Source organism: Larus michahellis, chromosome 15 (genome assembly GCF_964199755.1).
Source record: "Larus michahellis chromosome 15, bLarMic1.1, whole genome shotgun sequence".
In the NCBI taxonomy this organism is placed as follows: domain Eukaryota; kingdom Metazoa; phylum Chordata; class Aves; order Charadriiformes; family Laridae; genus Larus; species Larus michahellis.
Genome location: NC_133910.1, coordinates 7,190,064 through 7,207,857, shown reverse-complemented (window position 1 = coordinate 7,207,857; position 17,794 = coordinate 7,190,064). Strand labels below are relative to the sequence as shown.

Here is a 17,794-nt window from a genome sequence, read left to right as displayed (position 1 = left end):
AAAGCGGAGTTCCAGAAAGAGCTTCACGGGGTCTTCTAAGCCCAGAGCTACTCACCTACCTCCAGCTTCTTCACCAGCCAGAGGGGACAGTTTACTGCATCCCCCAGCTGCTATCCTTTACCTCAAGAGAAGATTTACCAGAAAAAAGGGCAATTAGAAAATGTTTCACCATAGCATGGTAGGAATTTAAGTAATGGGAACGATACAGAGAAGCAACCCACTGATTTATCTACTTTTACAGAAGCAGCAGTGTGTGCGGTGAAGCCACCAAGGTCTCTCCGGGTTCGGAACTCACGCTCAGCCTTACTGCAGCTCTGGAGACAGGCAGAGGAACACACAACAGATTTTAGAGAAGAGATGTTTACCAACTCTGATTTTAGTGCCATGGACAGAGTAGCACTGTTACAGAAAGGCACAAAGCTCACTATGAAGGTACGTTAGCTAAAGCAAACACTTCTCGAAAAAGGCCACGTATACGACCCATGCTATCTTGGGCTACCATGGGCCTCTGTCCCACATGAAAATCTAGCTAATGAAACACCAGAACAGAGATTAAAACTTCTATTTACAGACTCAAAGCTGAGCTGCACCCAACTGGGTATCGTACTTCAAACACACAATCCACTGAAACAGTTTTGCCTTGCTGAAACATTTAGAAAAGCAGATATTTCACTTTTACTTAATGGCAACAGTCACATGTAAGACAGTTAAAAGCATGAAACATCATAAAAAGGCCACAAGCTTACTGGGAGGGCAACAACAACGAAAAAAATAGCTTTCTAATGCCAAACATTTCAGTAGAGCAATGTGTCTCAGTCCGATGTTTCATGCACGGCAGCAGATGTGGGAAAACCTCAGGCTAAATGAGACAGTATATAGATAAGCATACACAAAGAGCTTCTTATTCAGATTTCCTCCTCCTCATTGGCACAAAGGGAGAGGGCAAGCTTTCCTATTACTGATGCCCCATCCACATGCTCGCTGTTCTCCCTCTCGGAGATGTGGATCTGTGTCAGACCCTTCAAGCTGAACTAATCCCCCTGCCTGCTCACAGCAGACGGTACCCTGCATCCTCCTCACTGGTTCACCACTGCACACAGGAGCGCAACATCGCTGAACAGCATCTCAATCTGATAAGGCACAAGAAAGATAACACCATTTTAAAGAGGCCAAGGAGCCAAGTCCCAGCCCAGATTCATTTAAGTGCAATGGATTGAAAAGCAGCCCTCAAAGGTGCCCCGACACACTCCAGCAGCAGGTCTTTTGGGAACAAAGGTAAGACAACCTCAGTGATGCAGGTACAATCCCCTCAATCACAGAGGGAGGAAAAGACAAAAGAAATCAACTTATTTCAGCGGATTGCATCTGAAGGGCATCTTCTACAGCGTTTCTTTACACAGCTTTGCTTTCAGCTGTAGAGACCCACCATTAGGACAGCCTCATCTATTCTCGAGCACTTCCGAAGGCTGAATTAGAGCAGGATCACTCCCTTAGCTTGGCAAAGTCTGGAAACAATCCTGTGTTATGCTCCAGAGACAATAGTTACTATTTTAACCAGGCTATCTAGTGCAAAGCTGTAGGAGAGACCTTTGGTAAGGGCAAGGAAAAGTCCCTGAAAAACCCGTTTCGAAACTGAGTTTCTAAGATGCCCAGGTCAGTAACCACTATTCACACCACTGTGCTCCCAGCACGCCAAAATTTATACCATCCTACAGACACAGCATGTCCTGCTACAAACAGAGGGCCTAATCACTGCCTGTAAAGCACAGAAAATACAACAGTGGGTGAATATATATAATACATATATACGTGTCTCTAAAAAAAGTAGAAGAGTGAGCCTTCATTTCAGCCATTAGCTGGTTTAGATACATGATCCAGAACCTATAGGTATCCCCAAATAATGGGCTTAGGACAGGGCACCTCACTGCAGCACACGTATTATTAAGAAAACTGCAGCTCTGAGGCTTTGCCATCCAGATGCCTGGCAAAGAAAAAGAGAGAAATCAACAGCAAACAAGATGCACCATCGGCAGACAGCACACCAAACAGCAGCATGGGAACGTATCACATTAGTAAAAGCTGTCATCTTTTTTTATCTTGTTGTCAAGCTCATACAGGCCAAATGCAGGTAGAAAGCAGAAGCAAACACAATGCAGCAATAGGTGCTGGGAAGCTCAATGTAAATGTATCCCAAGAACGAGAGGTGACACACCCTATTCCTTGGGGAACACCATACAGGATCATAAAAAACCCTCTGGATACATGATGCATGGAAATCCAAGGCAGTTTAACCTGGATGCATACAAGTGCATTACTGCAAGTTATTTGCATGGAAGGGTTTTGCCTTCCCTGAGCAGAAGAACAGAAAGGGCTGCAAATAGCTCTCAACAATAAAGTTACTCTGTTTTGACTGGGCTTACATCATGGACCAGAACAACTGCCAGCCCAAAGAGCTGGATGTCTCCCCCACTGCAAACAACCCCGTATTCTCCAGCTGACAAGCACTGGTTGTTGTGTAGTAGACATTAGCAGTTATGATGGAAAAATGGCTCAGAGACAGATGATGCAGACTGTCTTACTAAGAGAACTAAGCAAGCCTTTGTCATTGGAAACAAGTCTTATTTGGATGTTTCACTGCAAGTGTTTTAAACACGGGTTCAGCAGTAAGGTCATCACATCTACCACCTACTCACAATTAATTTCTAAATTCCCAGCAAACCCATACCAATGGCTCATGGTGGAGAAGGACACCTACCCACACCTCCCACTTGGCATCAGCTTACACCTATCAATTTAGTTCTTCGTTTGCACCACAGGAGAGATACATAAGGGCTCTCTAAATCCAAATTTGAACACTAATGCTTTTACAATGAGGCATTCACATGATCCAGCATTTTTCTGAGGGAACAAGGCAAGCTCCAACACTTCTGGAGGACTTCACCATGCCTGCCCAGTTCTGTCTCACACCAGGAGATGGACATCCATCCACTCCTGCTGTTCGCTGGCACTTGGGGAGGTGGGGGAAAAGCTGCCAGGGAAGGAGGAGTAGGGGAAAGGCAGCTCAGGAAACCGGATTCCACTTACGCAGTTCACAGCACAGCCTGCATAGTGCCTGTTTGACTGGAGAAGAGACAAATACAGGAAAAAGGATTAACAGCAACCATACAGGAAAGAAAAAAAGCTAATGGAAGAAACTTCAGCCACAGCTGAGAAAGCAAGCTAAGAAACAGCCAAGATTGTTTCACCAGGGAACAGGGGATGACGACGACAGCAGCACCAAGTATGTGAAAGGCAGGCAAGGAAAGAATTGGAGCAAAAAGCATGAGTTGAGCATGTAATAAAAATGGAATACAACGAATGACAGAAATCCTCCTTAAGGAACAAGCTGGTATCTAGCAGGCAAGTGATTGAGTTTTTACGGCTTTAACCTTTTTTCCTGAAGAAGCCTATTTCCATAGAAGCACAGCTTTTGAACGGCATATTACAGTTCCCTCCAAGGCAGTCATCTATCTTGATAAAAGTCCACCAGTACAAGCCAGGGAGTGATAATACCTACTGGATAACGGGGGTAGCAGTCGATCACCAGTAGAAAAACCCTCCAGCATCAGCATTCCTAGTTGTGTATTGACAGCTTCTCTGAAAGGCGGTAATTCAGTTATGTCTGGACTCCAGTCACCTGCATCCAGACATGTCTTTTACGAGTGACAAGCATGAAATCCTGCACCTCCTGCAGAACATCCCATAGGCAACAGCTTTCCACCGCAGTCCATCTCACATACTCCAGATTGCTGCAGTCACACTCTCCAGCACACCCAGGGCTTCTAAAACTGGGCACTAGCGGTTATTTTTGAAAAAAAATATTTCCAGCCATTCTAACCATCTAAATCTTAAACCTTTCAAGCTCCTCCTAACATGAACTGTGTTAAACATACTATAAGAAACAATGGAAGTTATTAAAAAATAGCACGCAGCTGGTGACCGAGTGCTACAGCAGAAGTTGCATAATGAAATAAAAATTGTGCCAAATGGAGAAAGAAAGTCACAGAATAATGACCCTTTAAAACTTAAGCTATAGAACAAGTCAGACGAATTTTGGAAGGGTAAGTAAGGGTGGAGCAGGGAGAAGGCAAGGGGAAATAATTCTAACAGACTCAGTCACGGAGCAGCAAGGGACGTGTACATGACACTTTACAGACAGGACATGCCCGGCAGAGCCAGTCTGCTTGGAGGTATTTATAATTCACATTCTGTCATCTCGAAGCAGTGAAGAAAAGATGGACATCAGGAAAACGAAGGACAAGAAGGGACTGTAACTGTAAATGCTCTGCAACACATCTACTGTTACACACTGTGCTGAAGACAGACCAACCCGAAGCAGCGCATATCCAAGGACTTCTTGCCACATCTACAGAGCACAAGCTCTTTTTGGTCAGAGGCCAAGGATGTGTGCCAGGAGCAAAAACATCACAATCAAAGCACAACCAAACTCTTAAGTGTAAAGAAAAGAATAACTGGATAGATGACTCAGTTACTGAAACACAAGTCTGTAATAACGTGCGTATTGAACACTGAAAGACGCATTTGCTTTTTTTTTTGAACTCTGATCATGCACTGAGTCACCACACCAACTCCTACTTCTATTGTTCTAATAGACTACGTTGGAGCTGGATTAGCCAAGAGGGAACCACGTGCCAGGCTGCCAAGCCCACCACCAGTGTTTTCCTCTCACAAGCAAGTTCATAAGGATTTCAGTTACAGAAGAAGCAAGTCACAATTCAAATCTCCCCTGTTGTTCTAAGAGACAGAGGAACTAAAGCTTCAGAAGGTCCCAAACGCTTCAGAAAAATCTCTAAGGTTTGTTCTGTACAGATGTTTACAAGATTAAGGTAGATTAACCCACCATCTTTCAGAGGCATTACACGTATCTGTAAAGCATTGTAGCTTGGAAAGTCGTTTCACTTCTGGCAGACCATAGGTGTAAAATGAAGATTCACCGATTATCCGTCACTGATATATTTATAAACTTTCTTCATCCCATAAGTGTTAGCTGTCATTCTGAGAGATTCCAGATTTGCCCTTTGCTGACTAAATTTAAACTCCTAGCGAAGAAAGACAGCAATGTAAACTCCAGTACGGAGAACTGAGATAACATCCCTACCACGCAGGGTACAAGAGATGGCTACAACTCCGTGATGCTGGAAAGCTATGTTGGTAAACAAGATGCAAAGAAAAAAATAAAATTACCCTGTCAACACACAAAAGATACACACACACACTCCATGATGGAAAAAAAAAATCAAGACATGGGTAAACTCAATATTCCAGGGCTTTGCTGGGATAGTAAATCTGGAGAATGAAAACCCTGAAGGGAATCAACACAAAACTAGGAACAACATCCCTGATGCAAGTGATGTACACCAAGACAAATCTTTTTGCCTCTAAGGCAGATTCATGGCATGTGAAGACATACTGATGCCAGAATAGTTAAGTGACATTTTTTTACCAATACCAGCCCTGTTTCAACCATGAGAGTTTGCCAATATAGCTGTACCAGAGAAGTCTTTATAGTGCAAATTAACCTGTACACGAGGCCAAGTTCACTTCTGGAATAATTTCATTAATACCATGTGATGTAACATCACTGCAATTTGGCTCGAGTACACTGAAGAGCCCTTCAGTAAATAAGCTGCCTGAAGTCAACCCTGGTGCTAAAAGTAGGTTTAGTTACCCAAGAGGTAACACCCTACCGTGCTCAGACGTGTTCCCCTATGAGTCACTCCTATATGGTATACATTTAGTCAAAACCAATACAATAGTCCAGGAGAAAGCCTTTTATATGTTAACAGCAGCTTTTTCATTCCGTGACGGATACAGGTGTTTTATGATGGTTTCTTTATAAAGGCACTGTTCAGCTGCAAAACCCAGGTCACTGGTTTTAAGGACAAGGAACAAACATGGTCTCACTGAACCTCCGTCCCCTCCATCAATATCTGTCACTGTTAGGGTTTATCAGCAAAAAAGCTACTCGGCAGAAGAGGTTTGCAAATTAGAAGAGGCCGCTGAGTAAAGCCTTCTGCCTGCCTGATTCGTCACCATACTGGTGGTGACGGGCTAGGATTTCTAGACCCTGCCTGTCCCAATCTCCTTTCCCTTTTGCCCTGAATCCAGAGTGGGTCAGATACAGTGTTATGCCAGAGAGGGGAGAGAAGGAGGTCTGAGACACAGCAGTTAGAGATGCTTTTGCTCCTCCGGAGCCACAGCTCTAGACAAACGCAATTCTTTAAGACCAGTAACTTATGATGCAACTTGCTCTGATCAGACAAAGGTTAAAAGCAGAATACGGGAGCGCTCTGCATTTTGCAACAGCAGTTGGTGCTGGTTAAGCCCCTGGGAGATGTCAGAACAGGCTCCCACTGCTGGGCTGCCAGGAGCAGGTTTCTGAGGATCAGAGAGTTTTTACCTCCTCTGTGGCTGTCACTATCAGCTGTATTCAGACACGTTGCCCTGATCCTCCCCTACTGAGAGCGAATGACATTGGAGATGTGTATGCATCACTTCTGCAGGGAAGATAGCACGTGGATTTGTTTTGAAAGAAAAGACATACTTGCACAGAAAGCGTGAAAAGCCATTGCTATAAACCTACATCACAAACGGATCTTAAAGAGAACAGTGGTCAAACAAGAGTATGATCAGCTGCTCCCTGTACAGCAGAAAAAGGGTACTTCAGAAAGCAGAAAGGCAGCAAATGTAACAAACAGTTATAGGAAATACACTCCTCCGCAACACAGAATTTACCTTGCAGCAAGGAGCAGTGCAGGCTACTGAAGGCAGAAGATGAGCAGCACTGCACTTGAAAGGAATTCAGCATTTATGCAGATGCAATTGTCTGGTGTTACCAAAGTATGAGATAAAACATGACAGGCCGCTGACAGAAGCCAGGAAAAGAGCTTTCCTACAGAGGGGTTACTGCATAATTAATCTGTAACAGAGGCAAGCAGGCTACCTCTGAACAGCTCTTATTGCTTCATCTGAAAACAGGACACTGCACAAGCTGGGGCTGACCTGGTGCAGCAAGTCTGCGTCAAAGCGTGAACGTTAAAACTATTGCTCCATTTCAGGGCAACGGAGCATTAAGAGATCTGGAAAGATTGCTGAATTATAAATATCCTAGATTCCTCCCTCATTCTGTGACACGCAGGCACAGCCTAGGCGATGATGGGAAGAACAGGAACTAGGAAGAGAAGCACAAAAAGCATGATGAAAACACAACCAAGCTGGCAATCCTCTCCCCAACCCATACACATGAGAACAAAAAATCCACTGAAAACAATGATACCACACCCAGCCTCACCTTTGCTGTTTCAAGCATGGATAAAGCCTGAAAGAATCTGATACAAGGCAGGGGAAAAAAAGTAATTCTCTAAGCCTGAGTTTTTCCAGACAAACTTTTCCTTCCCCCTCTCCTGGCCATTTGCGTTTTTATTTTGATGAGCAAGATTATCCCTTAAGGACTGGAAACAGAACAAGGCAGTCGGAAACCTTCGGCAGGGTTCACTCTGGCCTCCCCGTTTTGTACTCCTCACATTCACCACTTGCATTTCAGGAGGAATGAAAACTCCACTGGCAGGTGGGAGCACAGGTAGGCATGTACTGACCAGTCTTTCATGTGGCAGCTGGCTGAGGGAGTCTCTGTTGATTATTAACCCAATATCCATTAGCGAAACATCTTGCCACAGCCATTTCATACAGAGTTTTATTCTGGAAGCAAAAGTGGAGGTAGGTGACTACCCCAAACCGAAACCCTGAGGCCACATCCCTTTCACAGGGTTTCCTATTACCAAGTTCCTTGATCTGCTTTTCCATTGCAAAGCCAGACCGGAGCATAATGTTTGGTAATTTCTGAAAGGCACAAACCAAGACCTTAAATTTCATTTTCTACGTGAATGGTAAGAGAAGGGACTTGCCTCATGGAGGCAAACATGCAGCTCTAGAAAGTGGCAATCCCAAAAGAAAGCTTTCTAGCTTTAGTTGTTTATTTCAGAGAGCACATTTCAGGCTAGTTACCAACCACGTGCAGGGGTGATGGTCTCTGTAAGTCTCTTTCCAGCCCTTCCAGGCCAGTAAATCCATACACTCTTTTCCTTCCTCCCATGTAAGCATGCTCAACTACTTTCAGGCTGAACGGACCAGGTTCATTTCTTATTTAGAATACAGCATACGGCAGTAAAAGTATTTTTAGCTTCAGTCCCATCTCCTACTACAACACGGGACCTCCTTCAAGGCCTCCTCTCACCAATGAGCTATGATAAATTCAGCCAAAATCCTGTTCTCTTGCCAGCTCAGCTACTTTCTATCCACAGGGAAAGTATCCGTTACACAGACTGTATATGCTATTGCTTATCTAGAACATCCTGTCTCTTCCACACTTGCCTCCTTCCAACCCTCTAGTCTTCATGTGCTTCCTCTTTGTTTTCTTCCTCATCTCCATGACCCCATCCCATTTCCTTGATCTTTTCCTCATCTCAGCCTTCAATTGAGCTACATGAGAGACTCATGAGAAGCATGTGAAAATGACCTCCACGATGATCAGCAATTTCGAATCCCGCAGAACAATTCCCTTTCTTGCTCATCAGATTAAAAATACACCAAACAAGAAGGCTGTTCATCCAGTGAACACAGGCACAACTGTTTGTCTAGTGGGAAGTGCCTTTCAAACCCAGGCACTAAAATGAGATGCCGAGTCCCACTGTATGGTACCAGAGAGATCATGATGCCAAGTCCGGAGTTACGATAGCGATGTGTATGGTCTCTCCCAGCAAGTGCACTTGGCATAATATGAACAAACTGCAAGAAAAAGAAAAAAGCTCATTCTGCAGGGTAAGCAGCTGGTACTGGGGTGGGGTAACACATCCAGCCACCTGAAATAACACCTGAAATAATCACCTTTACAGCACAGATTACTGATATGAGGTCACAGGCTGTTACAGAAGAAACAAGCTGTTCCAAGTGTTGGTCCAGTGCACTCCTAAAGGCTTCTGGTTTATTATACAATAAGTCACAGCTACAAAGTGATTCCTGACCCATTTCAGAGCAGGCTGCAAGCCCGGCGCGGAGCTGGCAGCCCACAGAGGATGCAGAGCATATCCTGTTTGAAAAAGGGAGGCTGCACACCGAGCCACATCCGCCTGTCCTTGCACGGAGGAGACCCTGCAGAGCCAAAGGCAGGTGGATGCTGCCAGAGCTCTCCATCCCGCTCTGCTGGGCTCGCAAGCATACAGGCTTGCCCTGAAAGAGAGGGAGGTTTCTCATCTGAGGGAGACACTGGGTTCTTTCCCGAAACACTACCAGCTGTAGCTTCCTGCAATAAAATAATAATAAGAAATAAATCTGTACCTGCCTCATTTATCTAGAAGCTGGTACCAGAACAACTTGCCATTGGCAACTTATGGCCTATTAAAATACCAACCACTGTGCAGCGAGACCACAGGCTCCCCAAGGCATGCATGAATTCCTCAGAAATACAGCTCCAAAGCTAGAGTCAACACTGATGGCGGCTCAAGAGCACAAAGAATAAACAGACTGGAAGCCATTTAGGTTTTCCCCTGTATTTCAGAAATAAGTACATGTCTTAAGCGGGGGGAGGATGACCCTCTCCTACCTCCCCTTGTCCTCAGCCAGAGTTGATAGTATTGCCACCCTTAAAATCAAGTGGGCCATAGGGCCTCAGTCTCAAAGTAGAACATTAATTTCCAATGAGTAATTTTTTTAAGCTAAGGGCTGCTTAAGTCACACAGATAAGGCTGTTGCTAAGAGTTAGCTGTCAAAGCTATGCCAGCTCAGAACAGGCGATGAGGGGGAAGTCTGAAAGCCGGCTGTATCCACACATATTTACTGATGCTGTACACACAGCGTATCGGTTACAGGGCTTTAGATTACAGCTTCTGGTCAACAAAGCAGCTCCTGCCTGAGCAACAGCAGGCGGAACAGGAGTCAGAGCATTAACAGAGACTGGTCTTTACTCAACAGGATACAGCCCCCGTGGCAGGAAAGTTTTAACGTAATTCTGCCCGTCTTGTGACAGGCTCCAGTGCGGTGACCGATGACAGGAAGAGGCAAGTCCAGAATGAAGTAAATCAACCCACCCCAAAGCCTCCGCGGTCTGTCGGACCCTGCAGGTGTAGCAGCCAAAGCCCAGAAAAGGGGAAAGAAATGCTCTGCAAATTCAAAGCGCAGCTTAAGACAGTTTGTGCCAGGGACCTCGCAGTGTTGTATCACTTTTGCGCTTTTCCTACCACTCTCAACTTGCCAGAGGTTAATCCTCATGCACAGCTTCTGCTCTCACAACTTTCACCTACATTTAGCTAGACTGTTGGAATGAAACCCCTTTTTCTCATCTTTGCTGTCTAGTTTGTCTATATTTGTTTCAGAATGCAAGCAGTGCAGGTACTATGCCTTAATATTATCTCGAATTAGGTTATGTTTTATTGCAAATCTTTTCTAGACGCTGTATTCAAATGCCTCCTCCACTAACACCCCCAGCCCACTCCTGAGGCTGCAGCCAGGAAAGAAAGATGTTAGCATGTGAAGCTGCTCTGGAGCATTAAAACTCACTCTCTCGATCTATATATTAGGAATATGTTTATACACAGGGAAGCTGTACGTTTTCAGACATGTTTGCAACAAAAGCACTTTTTAATACGTTATAGCTCATGTGGCTATAGCCACATGCTCTAGCAGAGGATAGAGGCAAGCACACATCACCCTAAAACATGGAATTGGGAGACCAGTTTAGAGCCACAACCAAGTTCCTTCCTCTGTCACACCCTGGCAATCCACCTCAAATCAAGAGGCAGAACTCAGCCTTTTCTTTCACTACAGCTCGTTTTCTTCCCCTCTTGGGGATACTGACTCTAGAAGAAACTATTTAGTTACCTCTTTTAAGGCAGATGGTGGTGAAGATTTAGATCTCAACTGGGATGAATCAGACCTTTAGTCTCTGATTAACCAAACAGTTAATAATTTTCCAGTATAAAAGAGCCAAACGTGGTGGAACTAATTACCTGAAGGATCCTGTAACATCAGGCACAGTGACTATTTACGTGAAGACAGTAAATTAGTTGATTTCCGACTCTCAACACTGAGACACAGCTGCATTTCTGAGCTGGTAGGACTTGCACGTCCCTTCACAAAGGTTTCTGAATCACCCACCGTGTTAGCAGGGCAATGCTTCTCCTCCTTTACTTACATCCTACAGAAGTGAAAAAGTGGTGTGTACCACTAAGACATAACAATGCCTTGCATCCTGCCAGCCAAGGAAAGCAAGTAGCTTTAGGTCTGTACCTACATAAGGATGACAAAGCCATACTTACACAAAAGCTGACCTCAGTCCACTTTGGCTTTCTGGATGCAGATTTACACCAAAAAAAAAAAAGGCAAAAAGAAGCATGTAGTGCAGGAAACGGCCTTTCACACTTACTCAATTAAAAATTGCAAGGCTAAGAACATTCTCGGTTCAGGCTGCGGCACTGAAATACTCGGAGGCCAGACCACCCCAACAGGGTCAGCCTGCCCAGATCGAGCCTGCACGCAAACAGCTGCTGGGCTGTGGAAGACTATATTCTTTGGTTCAAATTGGTGCAGGAGTGCCAGGATCAGAAAACCAAGCTGAAATGCCACATGGGCTTGGAAAGGCATGGTCCCAAAGGGAATACAGTCTGAGTGGCTTCAGAAGACAACAAGGAAGGTGGGAAATGCCCTCAAAGTTTCTCAACTCATGCAAAACAGTCTTTCCTCTAGAGTCAGCCAGGGGCTTTCAGAGTACAATCCCTTCCTTCAAATCCAGAAATACCAGAGTGAAAGCCATTGGCACGCTAACAGAACAACGTAGGATGAAGTGTCAGGAGTCTGTGGATAACACCTGGCTTTCCACTTCCTTCACATCATGCACCGGCAATGCTCACTGCCAACACACTGCCAGAAATCAATCAGCACCGAGGTAAAGAGCATCTGGCTGTCACTCAACATTAACTGACACTGTAAGCGGGGGGGGGGGGGGGGGGCGGAATTTAATCAAGTTTTCCTCTTTTACAATACCCAAAGATGTACATGTACAAACTACATCAGCCTGGAGCTTTAGGCACTCATTTGGTCATCCAGGCTCTTGCCTGCACTGAGACACGGATCCAAAACCTCCTGATGAGCTTATCGTATCATCTCTCTAGGAACAAAGACACACGCCCCCCCCCAAAAGCTTCAAATGGGTACAAAACGCAGCAGCCCATCTGCTTCACAAAAACGGTTGCCATGAATACATCCCTACTGCTCTGTGCCTGCTATTTTTAAAGATACTTGGGAGGCAACTGAATTCACGGATGGTTGTGCTATTTAAGTATCTGGATTAATACTATTCAAGGAATATACCGGTACTTCTCCATAGGGAAATACAGCATGTGCCTGGCCTACACCTGGCTCAGATGCATTTTCAGAAGACCAACTTCCGTAATCCAACAGGAGGGCGATAAACCCACAGACAATAGATGCCTTTCACGCAGAGCACTGTAGACTGAAACAGGTGAGTCTTATCCTCAGAAGCCCCACCAGAGCATAAGGAGACTTTACAAAGGGAAGGGAAAGAACAAGCAAAAAGGTATTTACAGCTGCAACTTTAGTCACTAAAATACCCATGGTTTAATGCAAGGCCTGAGCACAGCAACTGTGGAAAAAGGGTACCTGCCTGCAAGAATAAAAAAAACAAACCAGAAAACCCAACAGAGGCTGATCCCCAAAGCCCAATGTGCTGACAGGACCTGGACCTTTTCCAGAGTGCCTTGAATTCCTAAGAGCGTTAAGTCTTAATGGATTTCAGACAGGTTCCCCTCCAGCCAGGCTGCTTTGCCCCAGCCCAGGCAGAGGAGGTGTGAGCCGCTCGCAGCCCAAGGGGTGTCCCACCAGACCCATGGTACAGGGCTACAGGGCTGCAGCAGGGACCTGTAACCCAGGCTGAAGTGGACTTGGGACAGGGACGGGCCAACGGGAGCTGGCAGGACAGCCTCCCACTTCTGCTCCGCTCACAGGGCAAATTAACCTGGTGCCACTGAGCAACTCATTAGAGATATCATATCCCCACCTCTCGTCACAGACATGCACAAGCTGCCAAGTAACTCTATTGTAAATAACATGAAAAATCTGTCTCTGGAGATTCTTATATTCTCAGACAACACTTCTTTCCACATCATAGGTCACTTAATCCTTGATTAAGAATCCTTGTTTAAGAAAACTGATTTAGTGTGTCCTAGGAAGGGTTCCTATACCTACCTTTCCCCCCTCACCCTGTTTACAGACTCCAAATGTCATGGGACACCTTGTTCAGCTCAATTCACAGAAAACTCACGGGCAGAAAGAGCTACTGGTCTGCACGATCATGGCTGCATATCTTCTATTGCCACAGACCACAGAAGAAGCCCAAATCGATTGCAGAGCAAACACCAGACTTTTTACATGAGCAGCTCGCATAAGATGACCTGACAGACATTACAACTCTAAACACAACTGGTTTTGGAAGTGGTTGATTTCAGAGAAACAATCACTAAATAATGTACAGACTTCTAACACAATATGGACACAGCGCCTCCTTCCCTTTAATCTTTTCCCCGATCCAAAGAGTATCAAAAAGGTCATGGAAATGACTAGAGGAGTATAGGGCAGAGCCAAGGCATGATCCAGGAGCCTCTCCGCACGGTAACTCTTCTCCTCACCATTCCTGGAAATTCATCCCTCCTGAAGTTTCTCTAACTGTAATAGGGGAAAATATTTGGAGAAGGTCAAATGACTCAATACTACTGAGACCCATAACTTTTCAAGCAGGAACAGGTCTCCATGTGCTTTCAGTTAGGGTACAGACAGGTTAGGGGAAAGGCGGCAAACCCAACAGCCTACTTCCCCTTTGCTCGTTTATAAGCAATCAAGCTGGTTGAGAGTAATGTATGTGTTTGGTTTAAATTACAGATCATTTCGCTGCTGGAACACATCTGCAATGCACCGTGCTGAGCGAACTGCTGAACCCCAGCCAGCTCAGAAAACAACCCAATGCAACCCAAACGGCTGGCAGCATCAGCAAACCCCGGCGATGGCTCCTCAAAGCTCCTTTCAGGGACGAAAAGGAGAGGGAGATCGACATGTCTCAGCACAGGCTTTTCCTGAGACACCCTCCAGTTCAGCTCATTTTATTATGACTCCAGGAAGCAGAGGGGTTAATTTCTTTCCAAGTTCACATACTGTTTGAATTCCTTAGATAAGCTGCTTCCACCAAACCCAAGGATCTAGCCTCAGGGGAGAACACTGTAAGGAAAAGCTCTTTTGATAGATTTTCTTCAAAAGAGAAATTAATTCAAAGTCCATTTTTGGAGGTGTTCCACGCCCATGACTTCTGTGGGCTTCAGATGAGTTTGCACTATGCCTCTGGAATTAAAACCAAGCTTTGATCAATGCCCTACCACTTCTATTTGCAAGACAGAAATGCTTTATGCTTGCCCAATAAAGTCTTCTCTCCTGAGATGAGAAGGCTCAGTGTGCAGCACCACAAAGAGGAAAACCAGACCAAACCAGGCTTTAGCTCTGGGATAAAGCAGTTAACAGCTCGCACAAACTAATCCCATACCTTTAAAACTGAGCAGTCACTCAGGAAAGCAAAAAAACAAGTTTGAAAGCCACTGAAGGCTTCCTTCACATCTTGAGGCAGAAAGCAAGCAAGTCCGGGCTGTTATGGAATTCGTGTTTGCATACTGCTGGTGATAATCTACGTGCATAGTTGGAAACAAAGCAAGTTTTTATTAGCAATTAGTAGCAGGAGTGGGGACAGACCTGCCTGAAGGAGTCAGAGAAATGCCAATAAAAGATGGCAGAACAACCTTACAACACGTGCAGCAGAACGATACCAATATGATGGACCACATTAAAAAGAAAATACTGCAGCTATAAACTTGGAGATGCAATGGCATTAGTTCAAGGAGATAAACTGTCTTCAACACTGACAACTTTGACTTTGACTCCAGGCAGCAGTTTTTCCTTGCACAGCAATTTGCAATGCAAAGCAAGTTACTTCCACTCTTACCAAGAACAGTAACTCGGAAGCAAACAGGGAGAGCAAAGTCAGGGAGGGTTGATTTGCTTAGATACAGTTTTCTACAGAGCTGAGTTTCAAGTTGGGCATGAAAGCAACATAGCACAGGGTCTAAAATAGCGTGTGAGAACATAGGCAAGGTGTTGGGGGGGGGGAGAGGATTTAATCCACAAACCCCTGTCTCTCTCAGGAGAGTGACCTTGCGCTCCCGCCCCACATCCCTGAAAAATTCAGTCCAGCTCCGATCAGCCAACACCACCCAGGTTCTGAGCTCTCCAGCTACGTCCTTCCACTGCTCCAGAGAATGATGTGGCATGTGGGGCCCTACAACAGAACTATTAAAATCCCATCGGGGGTAGGCAAGTGGTAGCCATATGCTAAACTGCTCAAGTGAAGAATAACCAGTGAAAAAAGCATGGCCAAGAAGCAAGTCTGCAAGCAGCTTCTTACCTGGTAGATAAGCTAGCAAAGTCTCCTCCATCTAGCAGCCTGATTTTGCAGAACAGAACCCCATTCACAAAGGGGACAGCAGTCAGCTCTTCTAGAGTGAAACTTGTCTGAAACTTGAATTTCTTCTTCTTCATCAGGAAAGCCATGGGCAAGTTCAGCGTGGAAAGCCCAGGAATTCCAAACAAGATCAGGGAGGAGCGGCTCAAAACACACACAGACAAGCAGAGGAACAGCACTCGTCCCAGGAGCGCAAGCAGGGAGTAAATTCCAGTTCAGTTACAACGATGGCCCAGCTTCAAATGCACAATTCTCTTCTCTTTGGTGGTCGGATCTGGCTGTGGGATCATTGCCACGGCAGGCTTCAGGTGAGGAGGAAGAGGTCAGATTAAATCTCTGCAACATCTCCAAGGGAAAAGGGAGGGAGAGAAGTTGGTCTCAGCTCCAGACCAGCAGGAGCTGTCCCAGTTAGAGGCTGCCGTGCTCCGTCTTCAGCACAACCCCTCCAGAAGGCATCTCTCCTGGGAAGTCATCTTGAGTCTCCGAAGAAGCCGTAAGTCTTCGGGCAGCACATTCAGAGAGCTTCCAGTTTCTGTCTCCTCCTCTTGTGCAACTCCTTGATACAGGTCTTTGGGTCAGCCTTTGGGAGGGAAATGAGTAAATTAGTCCCAGACAGTCTCGGGCTCCTCCTCCTCCTCTAAAACCTGTTTGGATGGGTAATATTCAGCCCAGACTCATACCAGTCTTAAGAGGTATGGCCCCAATTAGCCTGGCCCCGACATCCTCTCTCCCTTTTTTGCCTAGAGCAAGCTTCACTGTTGTCATCCCCCTCGTAATTTTTGTTTTGCAAAGCAGCTAATAAAAATCTGCTCTATTTTCACCCATCATCTTCAGAAGCAGTTTACAGAGCAAGAGTCATCTAACATGTAGTCTAACAAGAATGCGCAAAGCTGTCTCAAGAAATGCAAAAATCTGTTTCTTTTCTATTTTTCCAACCAGCCCTAAGCATTAGCACCTGTATCTTATAAATGGAGAAAGCAGCACAGAGGGGAAAAAAAAAAAGCAGTCTGCTCCAGATTACGCAGCGTAACAACCGAATCAGGTCATCCGCCTGTCCAACAGACAGGCCCACTGAATATGCTGCCTTTCCCCGGCACCAGGTCCACACCAAGCCATGCCCCACAGTTCAGTTTTGGGGCTGGAGACAGTAATTTCATTACACATTTACGCAACACCTAAGCCAGGGAGACCAAGATTAGCATCTAAAGGGGACGAGGTTATGAACGCTGGGCAGTAAACAATCCTCACTGATACTGAGAATTAATGATGGCAAACCAAGGCAGGCAGAGCTCCTGCTGCCTGCACGGGTGTGCAGTTAGAGCCCCTCTCCCGCTCAGGTGGCACCGGGTGAATCCAGCCGGCTCTGCCCACTGCACCGGGGCCTGGGCACCTCCACAGAGGCCCCGCTCTTCTGCGGTCACCTCAGAGCAGAGTGAGCGGACAGACTGGTTGACTACTCCGCACCACGGGACCCTACCATGAGCCATACTTGCCCCTGCACTGAGCTGCAGCCAGGTCTCAGCCTACCTTCCAGCGCCCCCAGATCACGCACCGAGATGCAGACGGGTCTCAGCCCACCTCTGGGCTGTGTGGACCACGCACTGGACTGCGGTGAGGTCACCGCCCGTCCACTGGTACCCCTGGGCCACACACTAAGCTGCGGTAAGGTCTCAGCTCACTTTCTGAGCCATGCACTGAGCGATGGCCAGGTCTCAGCCTGCCTCCCAGCCCTGTGAACCACAGAGTGAACTGCAGCCAGGTCTCAGCCCCTCTCCCAGCCCCAGCGGCCATGCACTGGGCCGCAGCCCAGCTCTGGCCCCACGAACCATGCACCAAGCTGCAGCCAGGTCTCTGCCCCCCTCCCAGCCCAGGCACCAAGCTGCAGCCAGGTCTCAGCCCCCTCCCGGCCCCCCAATCACGAGCTGACCGTCGGGAGATCTCAGCCCGCTTCTCGGCCCCCTCCACCGACCTGCGGCCCGGTCCCGGCCCGGTCCGGTCCCTGCTCGCACCTCCTGCCCTCTCCTCACACGGCCGCCACAGCCACCGCTGCTCCCCACCACAGCCTCCTCTGCTAGCACTACGCCAACTGCGGCCTCTACGCCACCGGCGCAGGCAGCCACAAGGCAAAGCAACGCCACCGCTGCTCTTCGGGAATACCAATCCGACACT

At 46.5% G+C, this 17,794-nt stretch overlaps 1 protein-coding gene across 2 annotated transcripts in view; it reads right to left on the bottom strand.

Moving 5' to 3' along the window:
• The window catches only part of EEIG1 (estrogen-induced osteoclastogenesis regulator 1), a 37,982-nt gene extending 20,188 nt beyond the window's left edge, over positions 1 to 17,794 (bottom strand). The window contains exons 1-2 of one of the 2 annotated variants that reach the window (XM_074608636.1): positions 17,595 to 17,794; positions 15,569 to 16,205 (exon numbers count right to left, since the gene is read on the bottom strand). In XM_074608636.1, coding sequence (XP_074464737.1) covers positions 15,569 to 15,714 — 146 coding nt within the window. In that variant the 5' untranslated portion in view covers positions 15,715 to 16,205; positions 17,595 to 17,794. Of the gene's footprint in view, positions 1 to 55; positions 90 to 15,568; positions 16,206 to 17,594 lie in introns of those variants that run through there. The other variant, XM_074608638.1, reaches the window with a different exon arrangement.